General features: G+C 39.3%; 2 protein-coding genes across 2 annotated transcripts in view; both read left to right on the top strand.

Annotated features, from left to right (window-relative positions):
- cxcr4b (chemokine (C-X-C motif), receptor 4b) lies at window positions 1-1,984 on the top strand. Its single transcript, XM_034694768.1, has 2 exons — window positions 1-120; window positions 409-1,984. The coding sequence occupies exons 1-2, from the start codon at window positions 106-108 to the stop codon at window positions 1,528-1,530; spliced, it is 1,137 nt and encodes a 378-aa protein (XP_034550659.1). The 5' UTR covers window positions 1-105; the 3' UTR covers window positions 1,531-1,984.
- A 2,910-nt stretch (window positions 1,985-4,894) lies between these two features.
- dars1 (aspartyl-tRNA synthetase 1) overlaps window positions 4,895-24,448 on the top strand; it is a 38,189-nt gene continuing 18,635 nt past the window's right edge. The window contains exons 1-6 of the mRNA XM_034693915.1: window positions 4,895-5,044; window positions 8,557-8,659; window positions 10,213-10,242; window positions 19,270-19,327; window positions 20,899-20,991; window positions 23,219-23,321. Of these exons, the coding sequence (XP_034549806.1) occupies window positions 5,022-5,044; window positions 8,557-8,659; window positions 10,213-10,242; window positions 19,270-19,327; window positions 20,899-20,991; window positions 23,219-23,321 (410 nt within the window). The 5' untranslated portion in view covers window positions 4,895-5,021. The remainder of the gene's footprint in view (window positions 5,045-8,556; window positions 8,660-10,212; window positions 10,243-19,269; window positions 19,328-20,898; window positions 20,992-23,218; window positions 23,322-24,448) is intronic.

Here is a 24,448-nt window from a genome sequence, read left to right as displayed (position 1 = left end):
ATACTCCTCCTCTGGGGGAGGGGTCTCGGCACGGCGGTATTTAGTTAGATGTTTGCCCTACACCCGACACTCATCGTGCAGCCTCACATCTGAAGAAACCAACACATGACAAACATGGAGGTGAGTGTGTTTTATTGATGCTTTTGTGTAACTCTCAGGTGTGCTTTTTTTAGAAGCTGCTTTTTAATAGTTCTCAATTGAAGCGTATTATAAACTATTGCCGTCCGTGTTTATAGTAGGCCTACTGTATTTCAGCATAATTACTTAATGTCTGTTATTTAAAAATCGGCAACTCTGTCTTTGCAACAAAACAATTTCAGAGACAAAGTAATCCGTATTTACACTAAGAAACTGTGATTTAATCTTCAGATTACTCTGTTTTTAACCCTTTCAATCTCTTTTTTTCAGTTTATTACATTTGATCTGTTTGACAACAGTACTGACAATATCTCTGAGGAGTCTGGAGACTTTGACATGGACTACCTAGAGCCATGTGGCAGTTCACACAGCAGCAACTTCAACAAGATCTTCCTGCCTACAGTTTACGGACTTATATTCATCCTGGGTATAACTGGTAATGGATTAGTCCTTCTTGTTATTGGCTATCAGAAGAAAGTGAAGACAATGACGGACAAGTACCGGCTCCACCTCTCTGTTGCTGACCTGATGTTTGTTCTCACGCTGCCTTTTTGGGCTGTGGATGCAGCCAGCACCTGGTACTTTCAAGGTTTCCTCTGCGTATTTGTGCACTTGATTTACACAATCAACCTGTACAGCAGCGTGTTGATCCTGGCCTTCATCAGTCTAGACCGGTACTTGGCAGTTGTAAGGGCCACTAACAGCCAAGCCACAAGAAAGCTGCTGGCAAGCAAGGTGATCTACGTGGGTGTCTGGCTGCCTGCAGCTGTGCTGACTTTACCTGACCTGGTGTTTGCAAGGGTGCGAAGCATAAGGTCTTCGAACTTCCTCCTCACAGATGAAGGCATAGAGACTGCAGACTCCAGGATCATCTGCCAGCGCATCTACCCGCAGGAAACCAGTCTCATATGGACAGTTGTTTTTCGTTTCCAGCACATCCTGGTGGGCTTCATTCTTCCTGGCCTGGTCATCATTATATGTTATTGCATCATCATTGCCAAGCTGTCGGAAGGCACCAAGGGCCAGGCGCTGAAAAAGAAAGCGTTAAAAACCACAGTCATCCTCATCCTGTGTTTTTTTTCTTGCTGGCTGCCCTACTGTGTGGGGATCTTTTTGGATACCCTCATAATGCTCAAGGTGGTCTCTGCATCTTGTGGACTGCAACAAGCTGTGGAGAGGTGGATATCTATAACAGAGGCACTTGCCTACTTTCACTGCTGTCTAAACCCTATCCTCTATGCTTTCCTGGGAGTAAAGTTCAAAAAATCAGCAAGGAGTGCACTGACAATCAGCAGCAGATCAAGTCAGAAAGTGAATCTGATGACCAAAAAAAGAGGTCCAATCTCGTCCGTTTCGACAGAGTCCGAGTCCTCAAGTGTTTTGTCAAGTTAAAAACTCAAAGCTTGCTACTTCAGTCTCTGAGGATGTAAAGCAAAACTGTCTTAAGCTCAACTTTGCATGGTCTCTACTTGTTTTTCTATGTACAAAGAGTTTTTAAAACATTTGATTTTTTTACTCGTTAACTGCAATTGTGTGGTAAATAAGGATTTTACTTGCAGTCAAGATTTTTAAATTTTCTTGTTTTTATCTTTGCAACCTGCATTGCTGTATAAAAGCTCCTGGATAGGAGACCTTAATGCCGTTTCCAAGGATGGTCTTCTAAGCCTGTAAATAGTTCAAGCATTTGTGTGTTTGCACTTAAGTTGTGTGATTTTATTTATTTTCGGTCATTGACACTGGAGGTTTTGATAAAGAAATAAACTGCATGCTGCTTTTTTTACTTTATTTTTTTCTGATAAAATAAGAAATCTGTACAAAAAATAAAATATTACACTGTTTCATATGACAACTATGGCTCTGCATTTTTTTCGCCTATCACCAGCTCTTCACCTAAGGTTATGTGTGTTTGTCTTGAAGGGGTCTTCTAACAAATGTATTCACCCTAATCTGGCAGAAGGTTGACTGAACTGAAGGCCCCTGTAATTACAAGAACATCTGTTGGCTTTTACATCCTACTGTTCCAAGACACAAAAGCTTAGACCCTCTTCCACAATAAGCACCCACATGGCTCCTTAGCTAATAACATAGTGTGTTAACTTTCCTAAAATCTTTGTTTGACCTAAAAAAGAAAATAGCACATGGGGTTACTGTTATGATGAGCAAAACAAGTTAAAGTATTCAGAATATAGTAAATATATTTTGAAGATTCAAATCAAGAGAAGTCCACTTTGGTTAAAAGCTGCATAGAGCCTTTCGGTCTTTTGTGTGCGTGTGCGTGTGCGTGTGTGTGTGTGTGTGTGTGTGTGTGTGTGTGTGTGTGTGAGTGTGTGTGTGTGTGAGTGAGTGTGAGTGTGACATGAAACTGAAAAACGACCGACAAGTTTCAAACACTTTGGTCACATCAATATTTCTCTCGGCTCAATACATTGAACCTGGTGTAGAGTGTTGATACAGTAATGTTCAAGTTGGAGACCAAAGGAAGTAGACAACAATGGATGTCCTGGAGAATTCAGCCATCGTATGAAAGTCAGGGCGGCCATCAAGTCACAGTAGTCTTCCCATTCAAGACTCCATTGGCAATGCATTTCCATGTCTTTACATGAGAAGAAAGGTGTGAAGTGTCCCCATCCAGTCACAAGGTGAATGGACATTTTGCTTCTCTGGTCCCTTCTAATGAAACAGGAGAAAACAAAGAGAGCCTTTTCAATTGGAAATGATCCCATGTTTCTCAGAATTAGCATAGCAGTTGTGTTGCTTCGGCGAATGATGATCTGTATAAAAGACTGATAGACTAATCAAGACAGATTTTCTTTAATTGCATATTTTACAGTAAAGAGGGGAAGATGCTATTGCAAGACACATTTTAAGGATCATATACTTCATAACATCATGTTGTTGTCAACATGAGTGATGAATGAGTGAACATTTTGGACTCAAAAGTTTTACAGAGCATTAGGCTTCTGTAGATGTATTTAATGAAACATTATTTAATCATTATCACTATCATTCTCTTCTATTCCAGTTGTGCACCAATATAGGATCACAAAATGTTCTCATGTCCCTTCAGGAATTATAGTTTTTGGCTTAACCTATAAATTGCATCCTCCCTTCTTTACAAAAAAAACTGTTTTCTTTTTCCAAAAAGAGAAACATTCATCAAAAACACAATATAAATGATTCTCCCTTTGTAAGGGTCAAGTAGAGAATGGCTTTTGTTTGTTCGATCAGTAATGTATAAAGCTTATGACATTTGTTTTATAGGACTACCAGTTGTGCTTCAAAATTTCAAACAGCAACCTCAAAGCACTGTCCAGTCTGCATAGAAGGTCGTTTCAGATTTGGTGTTTGTAGGCAATACATTTATGAATCACAGTTTAAGCAATATTCAATGCTCCATCATTTATTTTGAATGGCTTTTGTTAGTAAGGTGGGGTGATCATGTCCAAAAGAAAACAGGCTAAATTGCCCTGTTGTATTCCTTATCTGGTGCTCTTTCAGTGGAAAATGTAAAAATAAGTGGATGCCCCTTAAATGTATAACTTGCAAAAAAAGTGCCCTATTGATGCCCTTGTAGTTAATTATGTTATGCTATGTTAATTGTGTGCTATAATCAAGAATATAGACATAAATGAATCGTTTTGAGTTTTCCTTTTTCATAATTAAATTTCCAGCACATGATGGTCACATAAATATTCACCATGGTGCAGGAAATTCAGTTTTAGCTGCTTTGTCACCGCTGCATCAGTAAATTTAAATTAACCATAAACTGAGTACCATGGTTTTAAAGGAGGTGCCCTTTTTCCGCCCCTGCCACTCAAACAGCCTGAGTACGCCACTGCTGACAAGTCTTCTACAGTTTACAGTGCTTGGCATTAAAGGATCCCATCTTGTAGCAGAATGTATGAACATGATCATAGTTAAATGTAGGACTATATTTCTTATGAACAGGGCTGGCCTGTGGTATAGGCAGTATATGCAAATGCTAAGTGGCGCCGGCCATCCATAGGGGGCGCCGCTAAATGAGTGAAGAAGAAAATTTGAAGACAGTGGGAAAAACATTTTGTTTTATATAATTTAATTTTGGATTTAATAGCAGAATGATGCCAGTAAACATTTAAAAGCTTTTGATTCACTTTTGGTTTTTAAAAATAATGGTATGCAAATCAGTTTTTGAAGTCTTTAAGTGTTCACGATTTACCGTTTTTTGTTTTGTTGTTGTTGTTTTCCTTTACACTTTGGAAGCTGTTAGCTTAATTAGATAGAAAATGTAGGCTAGGCTTAATTAAGCATGTTGCTTCTGCCTTTTCAGTCATCACTTAATACATGTTGCTGTTGCTTTGTTTAAAGTGTCTCTACTTTGAAAATGATTGTGTTATATAATGACTGAATAAATTCTACTACTTTTACAATATGAAATTGCATTATTATTATTTTTCTGCTAAATATCAGTGTTATTACCATTTTATTAATGTTCTTTTAGAGGTTATTTTTATTTTACAACAAAGGAAACCAGTAAAACATAAAGCTGTATGTCAGTTGTCTTTCAGTGTATAAGTGATGTGATTGTTGGAGTTGGTGACAATACAAGGGGCACCAGTTAAAAACTTGCCCAGGGCACCAAGTCGGTTAGGGCCATGGACTGTAAATAAAAAGGGCTAGGGTCGGCTCTGCCTCCGGTGAAAGCCATGTACCCATGGGAAAAAAAGCGAGCCGGATCTACATTTCTGTCATTGGTTTCTAGCCGGACGCAAAATATCCGGTACATTGTGCCCCGTCAAAACAAGTCCTTCCTGCATAAGTCCATGCTGTGAACAGCTGATGTGTTGTCTCTGTCAGCAAGCGGTGAAACTTTCTTTCCTCATTTGCTAAGAACATTTCTCACCATGACTAAAGAAACCGTCGAGGGGTAAGAATGATGCCAAAATGAATGCCTAAAAGTATCTTTGATATTATAAAAAACGCTTCAGCTGTCTTGTACTGCCGATAGCTTCTACCTAGCATTACCCTGTCATGCAGCAGATTGCATCATCTGACGGTTTCAGTGAAGGTAACAGAGAGAGTGCACCTGTCTACAGAATGTTGAATTATTAGTTATACAAAGCCTACCTCATATAACAGGAGGATTATTGGCTAGTTCGCTGCAATCTTAATATGGGCTTTGAACGTCCCATTCTTAAAATATATGGAATAATCGCCCAGACAATTACTGACATGTTTAAACATTTATTTTAATGAAAGAAAAAGAGAAAACAAAACGTCAAAAAGTTTTTTTTACTCTTTCCAATTCGTACTTCTTGTATATTTATCAATGCAAAGCTGTTATTCGGCTTCCTATAATTCCTAACTTGAGTTAATGGTCCTCCAAACATTCCCTCTAAAAGTTTCCTTTCGACCCAACCCTGATGGGATAGGAATGAATTAGAATAATAGAAAACCCATGCAGAAGTATCCCAAGTAAGAAAAGTTTCCTTGTGTAAGATAGTGAAATCCCTGAAAAGGATTACGTAGAGGTCAGATTGTTCCTCTTTCCACAGTCTTATCTAGATGTACTTTGGATTTGATGTGTCTCATTAAAGAAGACTGACATGTTTGTGTGTCTCCAACTGTTCCAACTGGTTCCAACCCATGTATTTTCTTATTACAAAAAAGATTGACGTGTGTCATTATGACTAGTTTTCTTCAGTAAAGGCAGTTGCCTAATGCAACACGATGTAACAATTTAACCATAAAAATAATATTTAATTTTATTTATATTTATTTATTTATATCCTTTATTTAACCAGGAAATGCTCATTGAGATTAAAAATCTCTTTTCCAAGAGAGTCCTGGCCAAGATAGGCAGCAGCATAGTTACAGAGTTACAAATTGACAATACACAAATAGCAGACGCATACAACAGCAACACAACAGCTACACAACAGCTACACAACAGCTACACAACAAATACCTCCAGAAAATCAGCATAAGTGACATTTAAAGAAAACATCTGCAGACAGTTGCATCAGCCTCCAAGGCATTTAAGGACTGCTTAAAAAGCATTCAAAGTTATCCGACCACAAAATTTCAGATCCTTTTGTAAGGCATTCCAAGTTTGATGGAGCAGCAAACCTGAAGGTCTTTTTTCCAAAATTCAGTCCTGACCCTCAGAACACATAGTAATAAGAGATCCTGAGATCGAAGATTATGAGATCCTGAGCTCTTTTGTGCAATGTAGGTGAGGAGGTGAGAGGGAAGTAGACCTAAGATGCACTTATAGATTAAAAGATGCCAATGTTTTTGCCTGCGTGAATTTAAGTGCTTGTTGTATTTAGAGTTTTACAGCACAATCTTTGGTTCAGAATGTTTACTTATTGAATTAATGTCTTTATCGTGGAAACAATAACATCCACAATAGCTATTTCACATACAAGGCCGACTGGGAACAATTAATCCAGGCACACTTCCCAGCACTGTGTGTTTAGGAAGCAGCTGACAGCTATCAGTGGATCAGTCTGACAACAAACAATGATGTCACATCTCTTCACATCCTATTCAAGCAAACGACCCCCTGTCAAAAAACCCACAGCACTCCACACTGTGGAGCTGCAGTAATTTTTTAGTTTTGCTAATGTTAGCAATTGCTTCCAAATGAACTCTCAAACTTCTCACTTACTGTGTTGTGTTAATGCTGGCCCAACCCAAGTCTATACTACTGTTAGCTTGCACCATCCCTGGCTCCACATACCTTAGTCTGTGGCTGTTTTTGAAACCACCTGCTACATACTACCTACGAATGTAGTATGCGGTATGTACTGCATACTACAATGCATTCTGCGTTTGAAGGTAGTATGTAGTATGACTGTTCTGTTGGATCTGTTCTGCAGTATGCTGGGCCAGGCGTCACTGGATTTCTGGTTCTGGATAGCAGAAGTAAAGAACGGCCAAGCTGAGAGTGAAACTGCTCCTCTATAGCATCACTTGTGATTTAGAAAGTTAAGAAGTGGTTTATATGGAATTTGATCATTTTTACAGCACCTAAAAACAAAGTGCCCCCCCGAAAAAAAAGAAGAAAAAACAAAAAGCAGAGGGTTAGCACTGTGCATTGTGGGAAACAGAACGTGAGGGAATCTGGTCTGATGCATACTGAGAAATTTCCCTGAACCAGTACGACATCTGGGGAGTTTTGCTGCAGATTTTGCTCTTGTTTGTAAACTCCATAATGTTGAATTTTGGCCAAAATTGCTAGAGTGTCTTAAACACTAGTTCCCACCCAACATTAAACAGAAGAAGCCGGCATAGAACAGCAGGTCATGTCGCAGGGTTAGAGGTAGGCAGGCTTATGGAAACAAAGCTGAAACGAGCGACAGCGACACTGAAGAAAGCACAAAACCTACCCCCTCAAAGCAGAGTGAAAACATGCTCGACCAGAAAGGACACTATACTACTTTAGCTAAGTTATTTGGGCTATTTACTAGACTACTAAATCCTTCATACAAGCTAACAAACCGTCTGGTTTCTTCAACATTCACTCAAGAGAAAATAAATCTGCCTTTAAAATGATATGAAAGAATGATTTGACATTTATTGTGAAAATTATCGATATCGACTGATATGAAAATTTTTAGCGTGATAACATCTTTTTCAGTATCGCCCAGCACTACCTGCAACCACTAAACACTTTTACAACATAAACAAGTCCAATAAGACAAGTGGAAAGGTCGTAGTCTTTAGAGCACCAAGTCTTTAAACCGCTCGCTTTATTACAGCCGTATCTTTTACATCCTTTAAGTCTCGGACATAAAATATATGTATATATCTTTCTTAGTCAGGTGCAGGTCCTGATGTATGTTTTACTTGTAATAAATAAATGAATGAAATTGCCAAAAGATTAGGATTGTCAAATACCAAATGAGAGCCTGTGCTGTTGTGTTGACCTGTATGACTGTAAATAATTGTATGGAAATGTGTACAGATAGGCTGCTTTGCCCTAGCCTAGAAAATAATGAATAATTTTGCAGCTTTTCAACAGTATAAAACAAACTTGCAAATGTTCCATGTTTATCAGCTCATACAATGTGTTTTGTATGTAAAGTGTGATAATTAGCAAATAAAGACACTTAGGACTACATGTTATCCTCTATAAGTATTTTTTCACACATTCCCTCTATTCTTTACACATTCTATAATGAATCACAAAGACTTAGAGTGCTGTCTTCTCAAAGCTGTAATGTTTATCTTTCTAGTCTCCAAGTGGTCAGCAATTTCATCACAGAGGCAAGGGCACAACAATGGGATTAAATTAGCAAAGACTTACAATCCGGATTTGGCAATGGCTAACACTAAATATTCCCAGGCAGTCAAAATGCCCTAAGGGAAGCACAAAAAATAGTAGGTGGAAGTTGACTAAAATGTTTGTTTTTGTGTGTCTTCCTGTTTTAGAGCAACGGGGGAGGAGCAGCAGGCTCAGTCAAAGAAAGGCCTGAAGAAACAGCAGAAGGAGGCCGAGAAAGCTGCAAAGAAGGCTGAGAAACAGACCAAGCTCGTCAGTGTTTATTTTCTTTCTTTTGTTCTTTTACATCCGTTGCCCCCTCACGTAGCTGATAAAGCTGTACCATACTGTTTCTCGGGGGCACTGTGGGTCCAAGCGGGTTGGTTAGCTACAAGGAGGTCAAAAGCTTTCATTATTTAAGTAAACCTTTAATTTTACCTATAATAAACCAAAGAAGGTTTCTCTTCATAACTGAATGAAAGATATGTAAGCAGTAGAGGTGTGAAAAAATATCAATACAGCAATATATCGCGATACTTTGACCTCCAATATGATATTGATATTTCAACTCTTAATATCGATATTTTTGTAATAATAAAAATTCACATTTTAGCCGAGTTGGAACTAAAATACAACTTCACTATTTCAAAAATAATACAGTGGAAAAGTTTTTTTCAATCAAATACTTTTTACTTTATTTGTCCTTTCAATTTTGAGTAATATTGTGTGATTTACATAAACACCATCTCTATTTTTTCTTAGTTAACTGTGTAGAATATCGCAATATATCACAATATATGATATCATGATATATCGTGATACTATCGTATCGTGACCAAAGTATCGTGATGCGTATCGTATCGAGAGGTCCTTGGCAATACTCACCCCTAGTAAGCAGCATGTTGAGCAGATTCATGTGGTTCAACAGTAGCTTATTCAGTGCAGCTAGGGCTAAGCGATAATTCAATAACAATAATTATGATGATATAGTTTTTCTCAATATGGATATAGCAAATGATCGATAAAATATGATATATTTAAGCCTTTAATTACACCCCCCAACCACTGGAAAGGGAGGGTTTCTTAAACGCAAGATGCCACCCAACATTAGACAGACGATATTGAACAGCCAATCATGTCGCAGGGTAAGAGGTAGGTGGGTTTAAAGACGTTTGGAGCGGAATGTAAACACCTGAAACGAGCAATGGCGACTCTGAAGAAAACGCGAAACCGGCTTAAGGCAGAGTCGTTAGTCTAACACTGTGCTGACTCTGCGTTAACTATTGACTTAATACACTTAATTAAATACACTTTCAGGATGTGGGTAAATAAATCCAATTGTGCAAATTATCTCAACCTGACAAAAATAAGAATCTATCTTCCCAAAAATGTTGACTTACACAAAAGACCTACTTCCTGTTAGCACTGTCAAAAAATTAGGAAATCAAGAAGCTTATCAGAAAACTAAATCCAGATACAAGCTAAAGAACCGTCTGGTTTCTGCAGCCTTCACTCAGGGGCAAAAATCTGTCATTAAATTTAAATGAAATGATTTGATTTTTATCGTGATTATTATCGATATGGACTAATATGAAAATTGCTGATTTTCTCCCTTCATCCCAATGAATAATGAAATACTTAACTACACTTACTACTAGGGGGGCAATGGATCACATGTCTCTCAATTTTAAAGGCAATATATAAAGCTGTTGTAGAAAAAAACTTGTAACATCTTAATGTTTCAATGGTTAAAGTTCATTCATAGCTCCATGTTATTTTTTGGCGTTTTCAATGCTGTTAATATATTTCACCCCTCTGTTTTTTAGGCTGCTGAACAACAGAGCACAGAGGAACCTGTAAGTATACCTTAGGATTTACATCTTATCTTCCACTTGCCTGCCTATCTTTCTTTCTTGAGCCCTTTTCATTTTGCTATTCTGCAACAGTGATGTAAAGCCATCATCAAGCCTTTGTACTTTCATATTGTTCCAGCAGCCAGTTATAGTGATTCTGTTTTGCCTCTGTGCCATATCATACCATCCCTGATCACACCGTAAGGGGATAATGTATGGTGAGCAGGTAGTTATGGGAAATAGAATCCCGACAGGGTGGACAAGACCACGACGCAAAGCCTGCTCCCCTCGTTTCTAGGAATGCTGGACATGATCCAAGATGTAAATATCATAGATTGTATAAAATATGGACGTAGTATCCGTGACGTCACCCATCTGTTTCTGAAGCGCTGTTTTGAGGCCAGTCGGCGGCGGCAGCCATATTGCCACTGTCGAGTGAGTGTGACGTAAAGAGGCGGGCTTTGAGCCTCCTAGCCAACAGCTACAGTGTTCCTGCCTGTCAATCAAGTCAGCTGTGCCTCTCATTGGAAGACTCGTAATCTCAATATCTTCGAAATTGCCACGTTAGAAAAAAATTCACCCCCCCCCTACAGTGTGTGCCAATCGAGAAATGAGCTATCCAGACTACACTCGTCTTTTGTACCAGACTGTAAACATGTTTATTTCTGCTGTAAAGATCGTCTTTTTTTTAATTGGTGTGTATGTGGTTTCCGGTACTTCCGGAGCCAGCCTCAAGGGGATCATCGATGAACTGCAGTTTTTAGCACTTCCGCAGGGAAACTGACAGTTTTACCTCACCTTACGGTCTATGGTGTCAACAAGCAGAAGCAAAATGTGCCAGAACTCTGAACCGCAGATTGATTTGACATGACGTGTGACCAGTTTGCCTCTAGTGTTGCTCATATTAGTGAAAGTTAACAACCGTTGTTAAGGGGTGGTCAAGGGGTTTTGTTCAATCAGAATCAAGCATCTTACACAACTGGAAGATCAGTAAGAAAGACTGATAATAAGAGATCATGTCACATACTTTCACAACGTTTTCCTCTGATATTTGGGTTTTGTCTGTGATTCTTGTCATTGTGTTCATTACTGCTGCAGCATCAATGTTTTATATGTGCCTGTGGCACGTGTCATAGCTGAGTGTAGCCACTGCTGACAGTTTGGCCCAATCTTGATGTCCATACTCACTGACTTTAAGGCCCATTAAATCAGGGCTAAGGGCTGTCAAATCGTCTAGTGTGCAAGGTAACTCTTGCAGACTTTCTGAGCTGTTCATACATCCTTCCTGTAAGTGGGCATATCTGCAGACTTTGTGTGAGGGACTTACCGATCGTCCATAGCCTTGTGACGTGAAACCTGGGTTTCTTAGGGAAAGCCCACAAGCAAGAAGGGTAAACAAACCATAACACAGAAATAAAAAAGAAAGTGACAGTGAACAAGACAAGCATGGAAGGTGCTTCTTTAAAAAAAAAAAAAAGAAGTTTGCCTGTTATACAGAATGCTGCTGCTCGAGTCCTCACAAGGACCAAAAAAGTAGACCAGATTCCTCCAGTTCTTAGATCTCCACACTGGCTTCCTGTCTGTCAGAGAGTAGACTTTAAAATCTTGCTGATGGTTTAGGCCCAAAATACATTGCTGATCTGCTGCTACTGTATGAACCATCTGGACCTCTGAGGTCATCAGGTACTGGTCTGCTTTTAGTCCCAAGAGTCAGAACGAAACATGGTGAAGCAGGGTTTAGTCATTATGCACCACATATCTGGAACACACTCCCTGAAAGCTCCAACTCTCACCTCTTTTAAATCAAAGATTAAGACCTTTTTATTTGCCGGTGCCCTCCTATCTTAGCTTATTTTAACTTGCTTTAAATGCAAATTTTAAACTTACTTTTAATATAATTCTAATTATCCTTTTCTTTTCTGTTTCATTATATTTTTCATTTTAATTGGGTTCTTTTATGCTTGTCTGAATATTTCCAATGCTTTTAATGTTTTTATGTAAAGCACATTGAGTTGCCCTCGTGTATGAAATGTGCTATACAAATGAAGTTGCCTTGCCTTGTAATTATAAATATATAAAACAGCCTTAATCCACAATAAAATTCTCAACATGTGTTGGTAAAATGTGAATATTCATAATTTTTGTATGTTTCTCTTAATACTGAGGTTCATCACTTTTAACACAACAAGTTAGTCCCTTAAGTGCCTTGGTTTTGGGGAAAGTAAAAATTCTACAATTAGAATTCCTAATGCCGCTAAGTTGAGATACATTATGTCATGAAGGTCCCAAAGTGCTGTCACTCAATTGCTTTCCAGGCAATTTCAATTAAGTCCTTCAGGGTCCAGGGCCTGAGGGTTCAGGGAGGAAATTGAGATTCAGCCCTTCACTGCTGTTACTCCAGCTAGAGTTCTCTGTAAACTCAAGCTTGTATGTTCATAAAATGCTTGCAAAATGTATTATATGTATATATTATAAAACTGACTATTTTTCTCAAAGTGGGGAAATAGAATATTTGCAGTTGGGATAATCCGGTTGTATTTCATACTGACTCTTAAAGTTTATGTCATGCAAGATATACGATAAGAACGTACGCAGTGGTCATTTATTATTTTAAACTTTTAAGGTGGCTTGATTTATTCAAGATATCTAATCATGCACTGAGTAACATGGAAGAAAAAAAATTTACCATACACTGTATGACAACGGTACAGTGAATCTTATAGTCTAATGGTAGTAAAAATGCAAAGCATCCTCGGTCTGTGTCCATCATCCCCTAGGTGCCGTTTAATGGGTGAATGCTTGGTCATGTCATATGCACTGCACAGATGAGAAGAATCCACGTGCATGTGCATGTGCATGTGCATGTGCATGTGCATGTGCATGTGCATATTTTTCCTCAGGTGCACCATCACAGATTATATTTATAGATTCATAACATCATCATCATGCTAAGAGACTTAACTTGATTAGACTATTGACAAGCTAATATTATGTGAACTTGTCACAGTAGGAGCAGTTCTTATGCCTACAACATTTTCGAAAGGGGCCCCATGTCAATCGTGCGCATGCATGCATGTGCGTACGTCATAGGTGTGCTACTACCAATACCACTACACCCCTGCGGACAAGTAATATGAGTATAGAATAGATGAGACAGTTTTGGTTGGGTATTGTAGGAATGACTTGTTACTCTCTTCTGTCGTGTACATAAATCAAAAGATCTGCTAACTCAGCTTACAGTAGTGGCAACTTGAATGATGTGTATGAGAACTATGCTATAATATCCCGAAGCAGGGCTAACAGGTTACCCAACCATTACATAAACTTGCAAGCTGAATGAAAGGCAAGCTGAACGTGTATGATAATGGTAACTCTCTGAGCTTTTTGTCCTCCTTATAGTCAGAAAGAGGTATTAAATTCTTGAATTTTATTTTTCAAATCAGTAGTAATGTCTCTTGGCCAGGATTAACATGGTAAATGCCACAGCTGCCTCCATGGCTGCATAGGAAGAGCTAACCAGCCTCAAACTCATAAACTAAAATAAATTGACAGATTTTTCTGTTTGCGAGTGGAGTAAAGAGCATGTCAGTATTTAATAGAAGTTGAAATATTAATCTTTACAATTCAACCTGTCACTCTAATACTTCAAACTGCAAATATTCTATTTCTAATACTTCATACGCCATTACCAGCATCGCTTGAGGCTGACTGCAGAAACACCGTAAACCACATACACACCAATTAAAAAACCAAGACGATCTTTGCAGCATTAATAAACATGTTTACAGTCTGGTTAAAAAATCGTTCTAGGTCTGAGTATCTAATTTCTCTATCAGCACACACTGTACTGTGGCATTTTTTTTTGTAATTCGGTATTTTCGAAGATATTAAACTTACGAGTTTTGCCCAAATAAGGACATGGCTGACTTGATTGACGACAAGCACCTTCAGGGTTCCCACGCGTCCTGGAAAACCTGGAAAGCCTGGAAAACAGTTGACCAGTTTTCCAGTACTGGAAAAAACCTGGAAAATGGGAGAAAAAGTAAAATGTCCTGGAAAATCACATATAGTCCTGGAAAATTATTCCAACATGGCTGCGTTTGACCTGACCTGATTAACAAAACACATCCCCATTCATTGAAAGTTGAGTGCACGCTGTGCTGGAAAAAACAGCGACACTGCGCAACTTTTTTCACATCTTTTCTCCTTCACTTCATAATCATGCATTCACAGAAAACGGGGGTATATTGTTTATGTTTTATGGTACATTTGGCTCAATTAGCGTACTCTAGCTCAGTTGTTCTCAAAGTGGGGTCCTGGGACCCCTGGGGGTCTGCGAACCATAGCGTGGGGGTCCATGAAATAATTTGAATACATTTCTAGTAAATCATAAAATTGTGCTGTGTCATTAAAAACAGCATATACACCATTGTTATGATACCATTTGGTGGCTCGAAGGGATATGTGAGTCTTGTTACTGTTAATTTTCTGAAAGCATTTAAGATCAATTACTTGAAAAGTATAAATGTTCTCATGTTGAGTCCACAAGGAATGAAATGACCCTCTGTTTTAAAGTATACAAGTGGGATTTACTTGATTCAAATTGAAGTGTTATCTGTTTATCACTATGGTACAGGTCTGAAGTATTTACATTGATACGTTTTACAATACAAATAGTTCCAAGGGCAACTAAGAGTGTAAATGGTAGTAAGTATGTGCTTTAGTGATGGGAAGTTGGGCTCTTTTCATAGAGACGGCTCTTTTGACTCGGTCCCCAAAGAAGAGGCGGCTCTTTCGACTCCCGAACGGCTCTTAATTTAGGATCTTTTGTAGCCATATATTTTACCTTAACTTTGCAAAAACTAATGGTTTGTGTGTTGAAAACCCTTTTACGTACGGTGTTTTTATGAGAAGCCTTATAATTGCCCAATTGTGTGCATTTATTCTGTTACAAAATCATTCTCACCCTGATCCTAGGGTTATGATTAGGGTTAGGGTTAGGGTTGTGATTAGGGTTAGGGTTAGGGTTGTGATTAGGGTTAGGGTTGGGTATAGGGTTGGGTTGTGATTAGGGTTAGGGTTAGGATTAGGGTTAGGGTTGTGATTAGGGTTAGGGTTAGGGTTGTGATTAGGGTTAGGGTTGGGTATAGGGTTGGGTTGTGATTAGGGTTAGGGTTGTGATTAGGGTTGGGTTGTGATTAGGGTTAGGGTTGGGTATAGGGTTGGGTTGTGATTAGGGTTAGGGTTGTGATTAGGGTTAGGGTTGTGATTAGGGTTAGGGTTGGGTATAGGGTTGGGTTGTGATTAGGGTTAGGGTTGTGATTAGGGTTGGGTTGTGATTAGGGTTAGGGTTGTGATTAGGGTTAGGGTTGGGTTGTGATTAGGGTTAGGGTTGGGTACAGGTTTGAGGTTATGATTAGGGTTAGGACTAGGGTTAGGGTTGTGATTAGGGTTAAGCTTATGATTAGGGTTAGGGTTGTGATTAGGGTTAGGGTTGTGATTAGGTTTAGGGTTAGGGTTTGATAGGGTTAGGGTTGTGATTAGGGTTAGGATTGTGATTAGGTTATAGGGTTATGATTAGGGTTAAGGTCAGGATTAGGGTTAGGGTTGTGATTAGGGTTAGGGTTGTGATTAGGGTTAGGGTTGTGATTAGGGTTAGGGATAGGGTTAAGCGTATGATTAGGGTTAAGGTTATGATTAGGGTTAGGATTAGGGTCAGGGTCAGGGTAGTGATTAGGGTTAGGGTTAGGGGTTGTGATTAGGGTTAGGGTTGTGATTAGGGTTAGGATTAGGATTAGGGTTGTGATTAGGGTTAGGGTTAGGGGTTGTGATTAGGGTTAGGGTTGGGTATAGGGTTGGGTTGTGATTAGGGTTAGGGTTGTGATTTGGGTTAGGGTTAGGGTTGTGATTAGGGTTGTGATTAGGGTTAGGGTTAGGATTAGGATTGTGATTAGGGTTGTGATTAGGGTTAGGGGTTGTGATTAGGGCTAGGGTTGGGTTGTGATTAGGGTTGGGTTGTGATTAGGGTTGGGGTTAGGGTTAGGGTTGTGATTTGGGTTAGGGTTAGGGTTGTGATTAGGGTTAGGGTTGTGATTAGGGTTAGAGTTAGGATTAGGATTGTGATTAGGGTTAGGGGTTGTGATTAGGGCTAGGGTTGGGTTGTGATTAGGGTTAGGGTTGTGATTAGGGTTACGGTTGTGATTAGGGTTAGGGTTGTGATAAGGTTATAGGGTTATGGTTGGGGTTAGGGTTAGGATTAGGGTTAGGGTTAGGATTAGGATTAGGGTTAGGTTTAGAACCAGAACTAAATTTAAGCATACAGAACCAGAACCAAACTCATTCAAACAGAACCAGAATCAAACTCAACCAGAACCGAACCGAACCAGAACCGAACCAGAACCCTACAAGAAATGAACCAGAACCAAACCAGAATTGAACCAGAACTGGAACCAAACCGAACCAGAACCATACCAGAAACGAACCAGGACCGAACCAGAACCGTACCAGAACTGTACCAGAACCGAACCAGACTTGAACCAGAATCGAACCAGAACAGAACCGAACCAGAACCATATCAGAACAGAACCAGAACCGAACCAGAACCGAACTCAAGCAAACTGAACCAAAACCAGAACCAAACTCAAGCTACCAAAACCAGAACCAGCTCAGATAAACAGAAACAGAACCAACTCAAGCAAACAGAACCAGAACCAAACTCAAGCAAACATTATTAATGTCCTCAGGTTGGCATTGAGAAAAATCTGATGCCTCAGCTTGGATGGGCTGATCCGATTTCTCCTCTCAGTGAGTATTTGCCCGGTCTTCAAGAAGACTCTCTCTGAAGGAACAGATGAAGCCAGGATACACAGCCTCCCCTCCATCACCTGAATCCTATATCCTCACATATGATTGGCCGCATGGCCGCCATGCTGACCAATCAAAACAAGTTCTGCTGTGAGCAGAGCTGGGGCTGAGCACTGTGAGAGCTAAGCAGCGAAAGGAAAAAACTGGGAGCCGGCTCTCTCTTGATGCGAGCTCTTCTGATCCCTATAAAGCATCGGCTCTCAGAGCCGCAGCTTTTGATCATGACACATCACTAATGTGCTTAATCTGTGTTACAATTATGAGGGGGCCATGGACAATTTTCTCACCTGTAAGGGGTCCCTGGCTCCAAAAAGTTTCAGAACCCCTGCTCTAGCTAGTAGGAGTGCAAACTCCCAATAGTGAAAACAAATGGAACAAAAAGAGCGACACAGCTGCACAGAAACTCCACGTTGTAGACATCGCTGATCATAATAGACATCGCCATGCAGGAAGATAGTTTAACCTTTTTTTAAATCTCTGAGAGATCTTCAAATACAGAGTGCGTCTTTACACCGGTGCGATTTTTTCAGAGTTTACGGTAACTCAAATAAAAAAATGTGACATTTGCTTTGTTTTATATCGACCACTTAGCAGGATGAATATCAGGATGAAGCAGGTATATTTTGAGTTGAGTTGAGAAACATTTGTGGCCATTTTTGTCATTCAGTTCTATTTAGGTCATTAAAGCACTGATCCTCTGATCATTATTATTATTTATTTATTTCAGTAAGGCAGCTTCCTGAGTCCTTTGCAGGCTCTTTAGTTTTTTTCTTAGCTCATTTTATATCTTTTGAGAAAAGAGAAAGCTGAGATGAGAGTTGCCCATCATTGTTACTTGGTTGCACTAAGGGAAGTGCTGTACATCTGTGGTTGCATTATTCTATTATCAATTTGCCATCATTTTTAAGTATGTAACAGATGATTTCATTGATAGCCATAGACTACATGTCTTTCAATGTAGACTTCCACTGAGAGGAACATATTAGACTATTTAGGAGCTAAATTAGGAACTAAATTTAGACGGTCATACCAGCTTGATCATCAATGGAAATGTCCCGGAAAATGATCTCTGGAAAAGAGTGGGAACCCTGACCTTGTAGCTGTTAGCGAAAAGGCTAAAGGCCTGCCTCTTTACCTAACACTAGCTCGGATGAAGTTTGGTTGTGTTCAGCAGTTCCAATACGGCACCCACCGACAATTTGCTTCAGAAACAGTAATCAGGAACAGATTGGTGATGTCACGGATACTACGTCCATTTTTTTTCACAGTCTATGACCATAAAAAATGTTGTTGGCTTAGAAAAATGGATGGTAAAAGTAATGAGTAGCTGGTTGGTTATGGAATGCACAATCCACAGTGGCAGATGGACCAAAAAAGAAACACCAGTCATTTTGTTTGCCTGAAAGCTAAAATCACTGTTAAAACCCTGTTCTGTATTTTTTTTCTGTACCGTCATATATATCGTTGTGGCCTCAAAATGACATCACAATATTTCAATTGCAATATTGCCCATGTCTACTACCTCCGATACTGGCACACCGTTGGAACAGCTTGGTCCCACGATCACTTCAGTCATATTGAAAGTGAGATATTGCAGGGGTGTAAATACTACGCCTTAAACTGACACTATGAAAGGTCTTTGCCAGCTGGCTGAACTGGTAAAGCCCAGTTCAGCCAGCTAGGTAGTACTTTTCAAAGGTCCTGGGACATTCGGTTGAACGTTACAGTGTTTGTGGAGTTTACACAGTTTTTGAAACACAGAGGGAGTTCCTGGGAATGCATACTAGTTTTATTAAGATTTCAAAATATTATTTAATATCATTTTTTTTTCTCCATACGTCACTGGCCTGATTTGCACAATCTACCCGGGACTTCAGCCCGCTGTAGAACAGAGACAACAATGGCGGCACAGGAACCTTTTAGTTCAAGGGAAAGTAGTTCTGGCGGCTAAAAGACCCCGGCACTCTTGGTCGAAATGCACCTACTGTTACTGCCTTTTCTCCTCTTATTATTATACGCCTCTTTATTGTTCAGTCTCTCTTTTATTGCAGATCTATCCAACAGATAATTGAAGAGTTTATTTTCATCGTCAGAAGTAGTGTAATGTTCTATTTAGCTGATGAATGATCTGATCTCAAGTTAATTTTCCTTCTTTTGTTCTTTCAGGATTTTGCCAAGGACCAATATGGTGTACCGGCCATGGTCCAGTCCCAACAAAAGCTGGGTTAGTATGGAGGCTACTTTTATTACTCAACAGACAACGGAACGGCCAGCCACCCTCCCTTTCACAGTTAAAAAAATAGCCGGGCCATGATCTTAATGTTTCCTAGGGTTATTCTTTTTTATCATTTTATGTGACATGTGGTGATGTGTAGTGTTTTGTGTTGTTGTTGTTGTTGTTGTTATTGCATTTCTGCTCACCTGAAAACACCCTAAGATATTTGAAAATAAAAAAATAGATAAAAAATGGAATTAAAGAAAAGTATGAATATTTTATGTCCATGGCTTACTGATTGAGGGGGAGGAGTAATCTTTTTTTTTTTAGCATTTAATTAGCGTCATGTTCTTTTGTCTTAAATTTCCTAGTTTCCATTTTTGTCCTGTTTTTTGGATTGGCTTAGCTTTGTCTATGTATTTCTTTTTTCATCAGTTTTGGTTTGTTCAATTATTATTATTTTTTTGTAGGTTTCAAACATGACTGTTAACAAAGCTCGATTAGCAAGGTTATGTTCAAGATCAGGGTTGGGTTGCTGAATTAATCAAGTGTTTTATTTAGATGGCTCGGGCATGTTTGACAGTTAAGTGAATCAAGTATTTTTTTTTATTTTTTTTTTTAACAAAGGATTTAATGGAATGTTCCACTTTATCATTTTCTCTAGATGAGGAAATGAAACAACATGACGTCATGAAATGGAGAACTTACAACTACAGTCAAAGGTCGTTTAGATATAAGAAGTCAGTCTCACCCTGAACTTCTTACATAACCTTTGTCTGGTTGTCATACGACAACACAAGCACTGTAGCAGCAGTTTTATTTGCAGTAGTATGCTTTATCTCTCTAAACATACAAGAGAACAGACAGACTTATTGGAGCCATTCATCTTTCTAGTTGCTCTTTCAGCTGGAACGGCAGAAAACAAAGTGGGGCATCTCACTTGCATGCCAAACCCAGCCATTATGATGTAGGGGGTGGGGGACTTTCATGTGGGTTGATCCAGAGTTCTCAGCCAAGGGGCGGCTCTGTTTTTATATGTGTAGCCTTTGTGTCAGCTCTTCCTGCTGGCTGATAATATGTTTAAAGCATTGCCCCTGAGTGACACAGGTGAAACTAGAGTCAATTAGTCATATGGCCCTCAGAGAATGGGCGAGTTAGACACATTTACCGCAGGCTTCTTACTGTGTCTCATTTTTTAAGCACATCTGTAATTTGAGCATTTTTATTGTCTATTAGTCTTCACACGCACATACATGCTTATTCACATTTCTTTGTTCCTTTCAAAGTTTGCAGGGGGAGTAAAAGGGAGTGAGATGTTTTGCCGTGAGGTGGAAAAAGAGATGCATTTCGGTCCTTTGAAGTACTACCTGTGTGTGTGTGTGTGTGTGTGTGTGTGTGTGTGTGTGTGTGTGTGTGTGTGTGTGTGTGTGCGTGTGCGTGTGTGTGTGTTGGGGTGGGGGGATGGGGGTGGGCTTGTGTGTAAAACTGTTTGTATGTGTGTGTGTGCTTGTGCGTGTTTGTGCCCAAAACTGTTTGTGTTTGACTGTGTGTGTAAAACTGTTTTTGTTTGTGTGAGCCAGACAGGGAATTGGTGCGCATCCAAGACCTTACTCCTGAGAAGGCCGACCAACTGATTTGGATCCGGGCCAGAGTCCACACCAGCAGAGCCAAAGGTGAGGGCAACCCCTTTGTTCTCCTTTTCAGCTCAGAATAAGTATCTCCTTTGAGAGTGAATAACTAGACAAGATCAAATGATCTACTTGCTAACCCTTTGTGGATTAAGCCAAGAGATCTGACAAAAAATACAGCCCTTGGGCCACTTATCCATCTCACACCTTTCTTTAAAGAGGAAAACAAGAACACCAGTTGCCCAAACTGGCCTTTTTGATTATCATTGAGCTGAAAAACTAACTTCTACAAAAAGAAAATAACAGTTTTATTGTTCATCAACCAAACAGTACCTATATATGAAGTGCTGATTTTACCTGGATGCTTAGATAACCACTGTTTGTCGGGTTTTGGCAGTTTGTTGCCATTGAACTGCACCATTAGAATTAAACCAACTTGTCTTTTCCAGGTTATAACACCTCTATAAATACACAAGTCCATTCTGTTGTGTTAAACTTGCGATTCAATTAAGGTATCAGTGAATTTTCTTCTAAAGTTTTTTAGGATTACTTCCACATCAGCTCTTTTTGCACAACGTTTTTGCCACAGTGGTGTAGCAAAGCTCCCCTGCTTCTCTGCCTTTATACCAAACCACACAGTGTCCCGAGCAGAGTTATGTGTAAACAACAATGTAACTTCACATATATATACAGTGCTTTACTGTTTTGCCACTGTTGCACCTCAGTTACTACCTCCATTAAAATCTTAGCCACATAATGGCTTGGACGCACCATTCCACCTCTGGGCTTTTTAAACAGACAGCAAGGCCTAAGAATACTGGTAATACTGATAATTTTTGCATTACTCCCATCCCCACTACCCAAACCTGTTTCACATGCAACAGTCTAGGGCTGGGTGACAAAACAATAACAATAATTATCGTCGTATTATTTTTCTCAATATAATTATAACAAATGTACGATAAAACGTTGATGTAATTAAACCTCTAATCACACCCCCAACCACTGGAAAGGGAGGAAGCGCTAGTGTGTCCTAAACGCTATTTCCTACCCAACATTAAACAGAAGAAGAAGACGGCATGGAACAGCCAATCATGTTGCAGGGTAAGAGGTAGGCACATAGACATATAAAGAGTAGACGCTGCATTGGCTGCTGGGGTGCAAGAAATACGGCCGCCTTCTTGGTCCGGTCATCCTACCCATGATGTAAATGTAAACTGAAGCAGCAGAGACTTCAAGATGCCTGAGCACTATGAGGCAAAATACCTACCATACATCACATATATCACATATCAGAATATTCTATTACAGTTAAGCCCACTATGAATATTAAAATACGCCAACCATGTCTCCTGTATCATACCTACATGTATGACATTCGCAGAAAAAACCCTGCATGAAAATCAGTTTAGTATTCAGCGAGTTATGATTGATTAAATGCGCTGACACTTAGCTGCGCCTGCCAAACAGATTACACTGAGTGGAACGGTTGACCAGACCAAGATGGCGGCCCCACGGCTCGTCAGCGCCAATAGGTAGTAGCGGTCGATGCAGCGTCTACTCTTTATTTGTCTATGGGTAGGCAGGCTTATAGATGTTTTGAGTGGAATGTTAACACAGCTGAAACGAGCGACAGTGACACTGAAGAAAACGCAAAACCTACCAGCTCAGAGCAGAGTGAAAACATGCTCAACAAGAAAGGCCACTAAACTACATTAGTTCAGATATTTTGGCTATTTACTAGACTACTAAATCAGGTACAAGCTATCAAAACTTTCTTCAACTTTAACTCATAAGAAAAAAAATCTGCCTTTTAAAATGATATGAAAGAATTATTTCACATTTGTTGTGAAAATTATCGATATCGACTGATATGAAAAATATTATCACGATAACATCTTTTTTCCATATCGCCCAGCTCTACAACAGACATTGAAATACTTCTTTGGTCAAACTTTCTTCTGCCTTGAATTTCTGTTGGCTAACTCGTTATCATTCTCCCTAGTTTAGCTTGTGTGGTGTTTTTGTTCATCCAAAGGGAAACTCCCAACCTATCTACCTACATTGCTCTTTCAGACAGTATACACAGTTAACATTTTTTAAACATAACATGTGCATGACAAGAACAATCCCTACGTGACCCAATACTTCTTTATCTTCAGTTATGCATACACTTTTCACTGAAGGAAAATACACTTCAGAGTGCCAATGCTTTTTTTGTTAAATAAATTTCAAAGCCTGACACTATCTATTGTTTCTGCCTTGTTTTTAGGGAAACAATGCTTCTTGGTCCTGCGTCAACAGCAGTTTAATGTGCAGGCACTGGTCGCAGTGGGAGACCGTGCCAGCAAGCAGATGGTCAAGTTTGCAGCAAAGTGAGTTTCAGTAATGCTTTTCCTGTTCGGGAGGGCACAAACAATGGTGGGAAAATCCTTGGCCCTTATCGTCTCCTGATCCATTTTCACACATTCTTCTGACTGAGGTGGAGGCTGGGGGGAATTAATCATATTCTACTTGACACCAAAAAACCAGCTAGCTGTTAAAGGGTGGAATACAGCAGTGTTATAATTGTGCTGTTCCTGTTAGGAAGGCAGAAACAGAAGCGTGAATAGAAGAGGTAGAAATAAGTAAGAGCAATCATTACTCACAGTAGCAGCTAAATTGGTGGTATAAGAATAGACACAACCATCAGCAGATATGCACTCCAGTAAAGGGGCTTAAGAAAGCTGATGATAATGCCACTTAAAACTGATCTTTTCAAGGGGATGACTTTGTGAAAGGGTTGTAAATCTTTTAAAAACTACTTTTATGAAATACTGTAATTTACTTAAATGCAAAGTTAATTTGATATACTATACATGAAAACATATTTTTTATGCAGTACTACCATAGATCTCAATCATTTGTGTTACTTAAATGGAACCTCCTTGTATATTGTTATCTTTAGAAAAACAACCACTACAGTACTTGTAGTGTGCAACACCCACCCTGTTTTTATATTGCATTATACGGAACTTAAGCAATGGAGAGATTACAGCAGTATTTAAAACAAACCCCCTCTGAAGTAACAGTTATCATAGTCTTAGAGCGCCAAAAGAAACTGCCAGTGTTATTTTTGGATCTGAAGAAAGAACAGAGTTATGCTGTTTCATCTTCCCCAGTTCATTTAAAAAAAAAAAAAAAAAGATGTGGCTCATTTCAACTTTTAACCGAACTGACTTATTACTTATAAAGCTGCAAAAAAATTACTACAAAGAATGCCTGTATTTCCCAATTTTAGTTCCTTCAAAAAAAAAAATCTTCAACCAAATATTCCTGTAGTTCGTGTGCTACTCTGGAAAGACATGCTTCCAATCCAGGCTAGATCTCAATCAATCAATCAATCTTTATTTGTATAGCAGACGTTATCTCAAGACGCTTCTACAAATAGAGCAGGTCTAGACCATAATGTATGTTAAATTATTAACAAAAACCCAACACCAAGACAGTCTAAGACTCAGTC

This window comes from Notolabrus celidotus, chromosome 10 (assembly GCF_009762535.1).
Source record: "Notolabrus celidotus isolate fNotCel1 chromosome 10, fNotCel1.pri, whole genome shotgun sequence".
Lineage (NCBI taxonomy): Eukaryota > Metazoa > Chordata > Actinopteri > Labriformes > Labridae > Notolabrus > Notolabrus celidotus.
The sequence above is the reverse complement of the archived record's forward strand: the minus strand, read 5'-3'. Positions and strand labels throughout refer to the sequence as shown.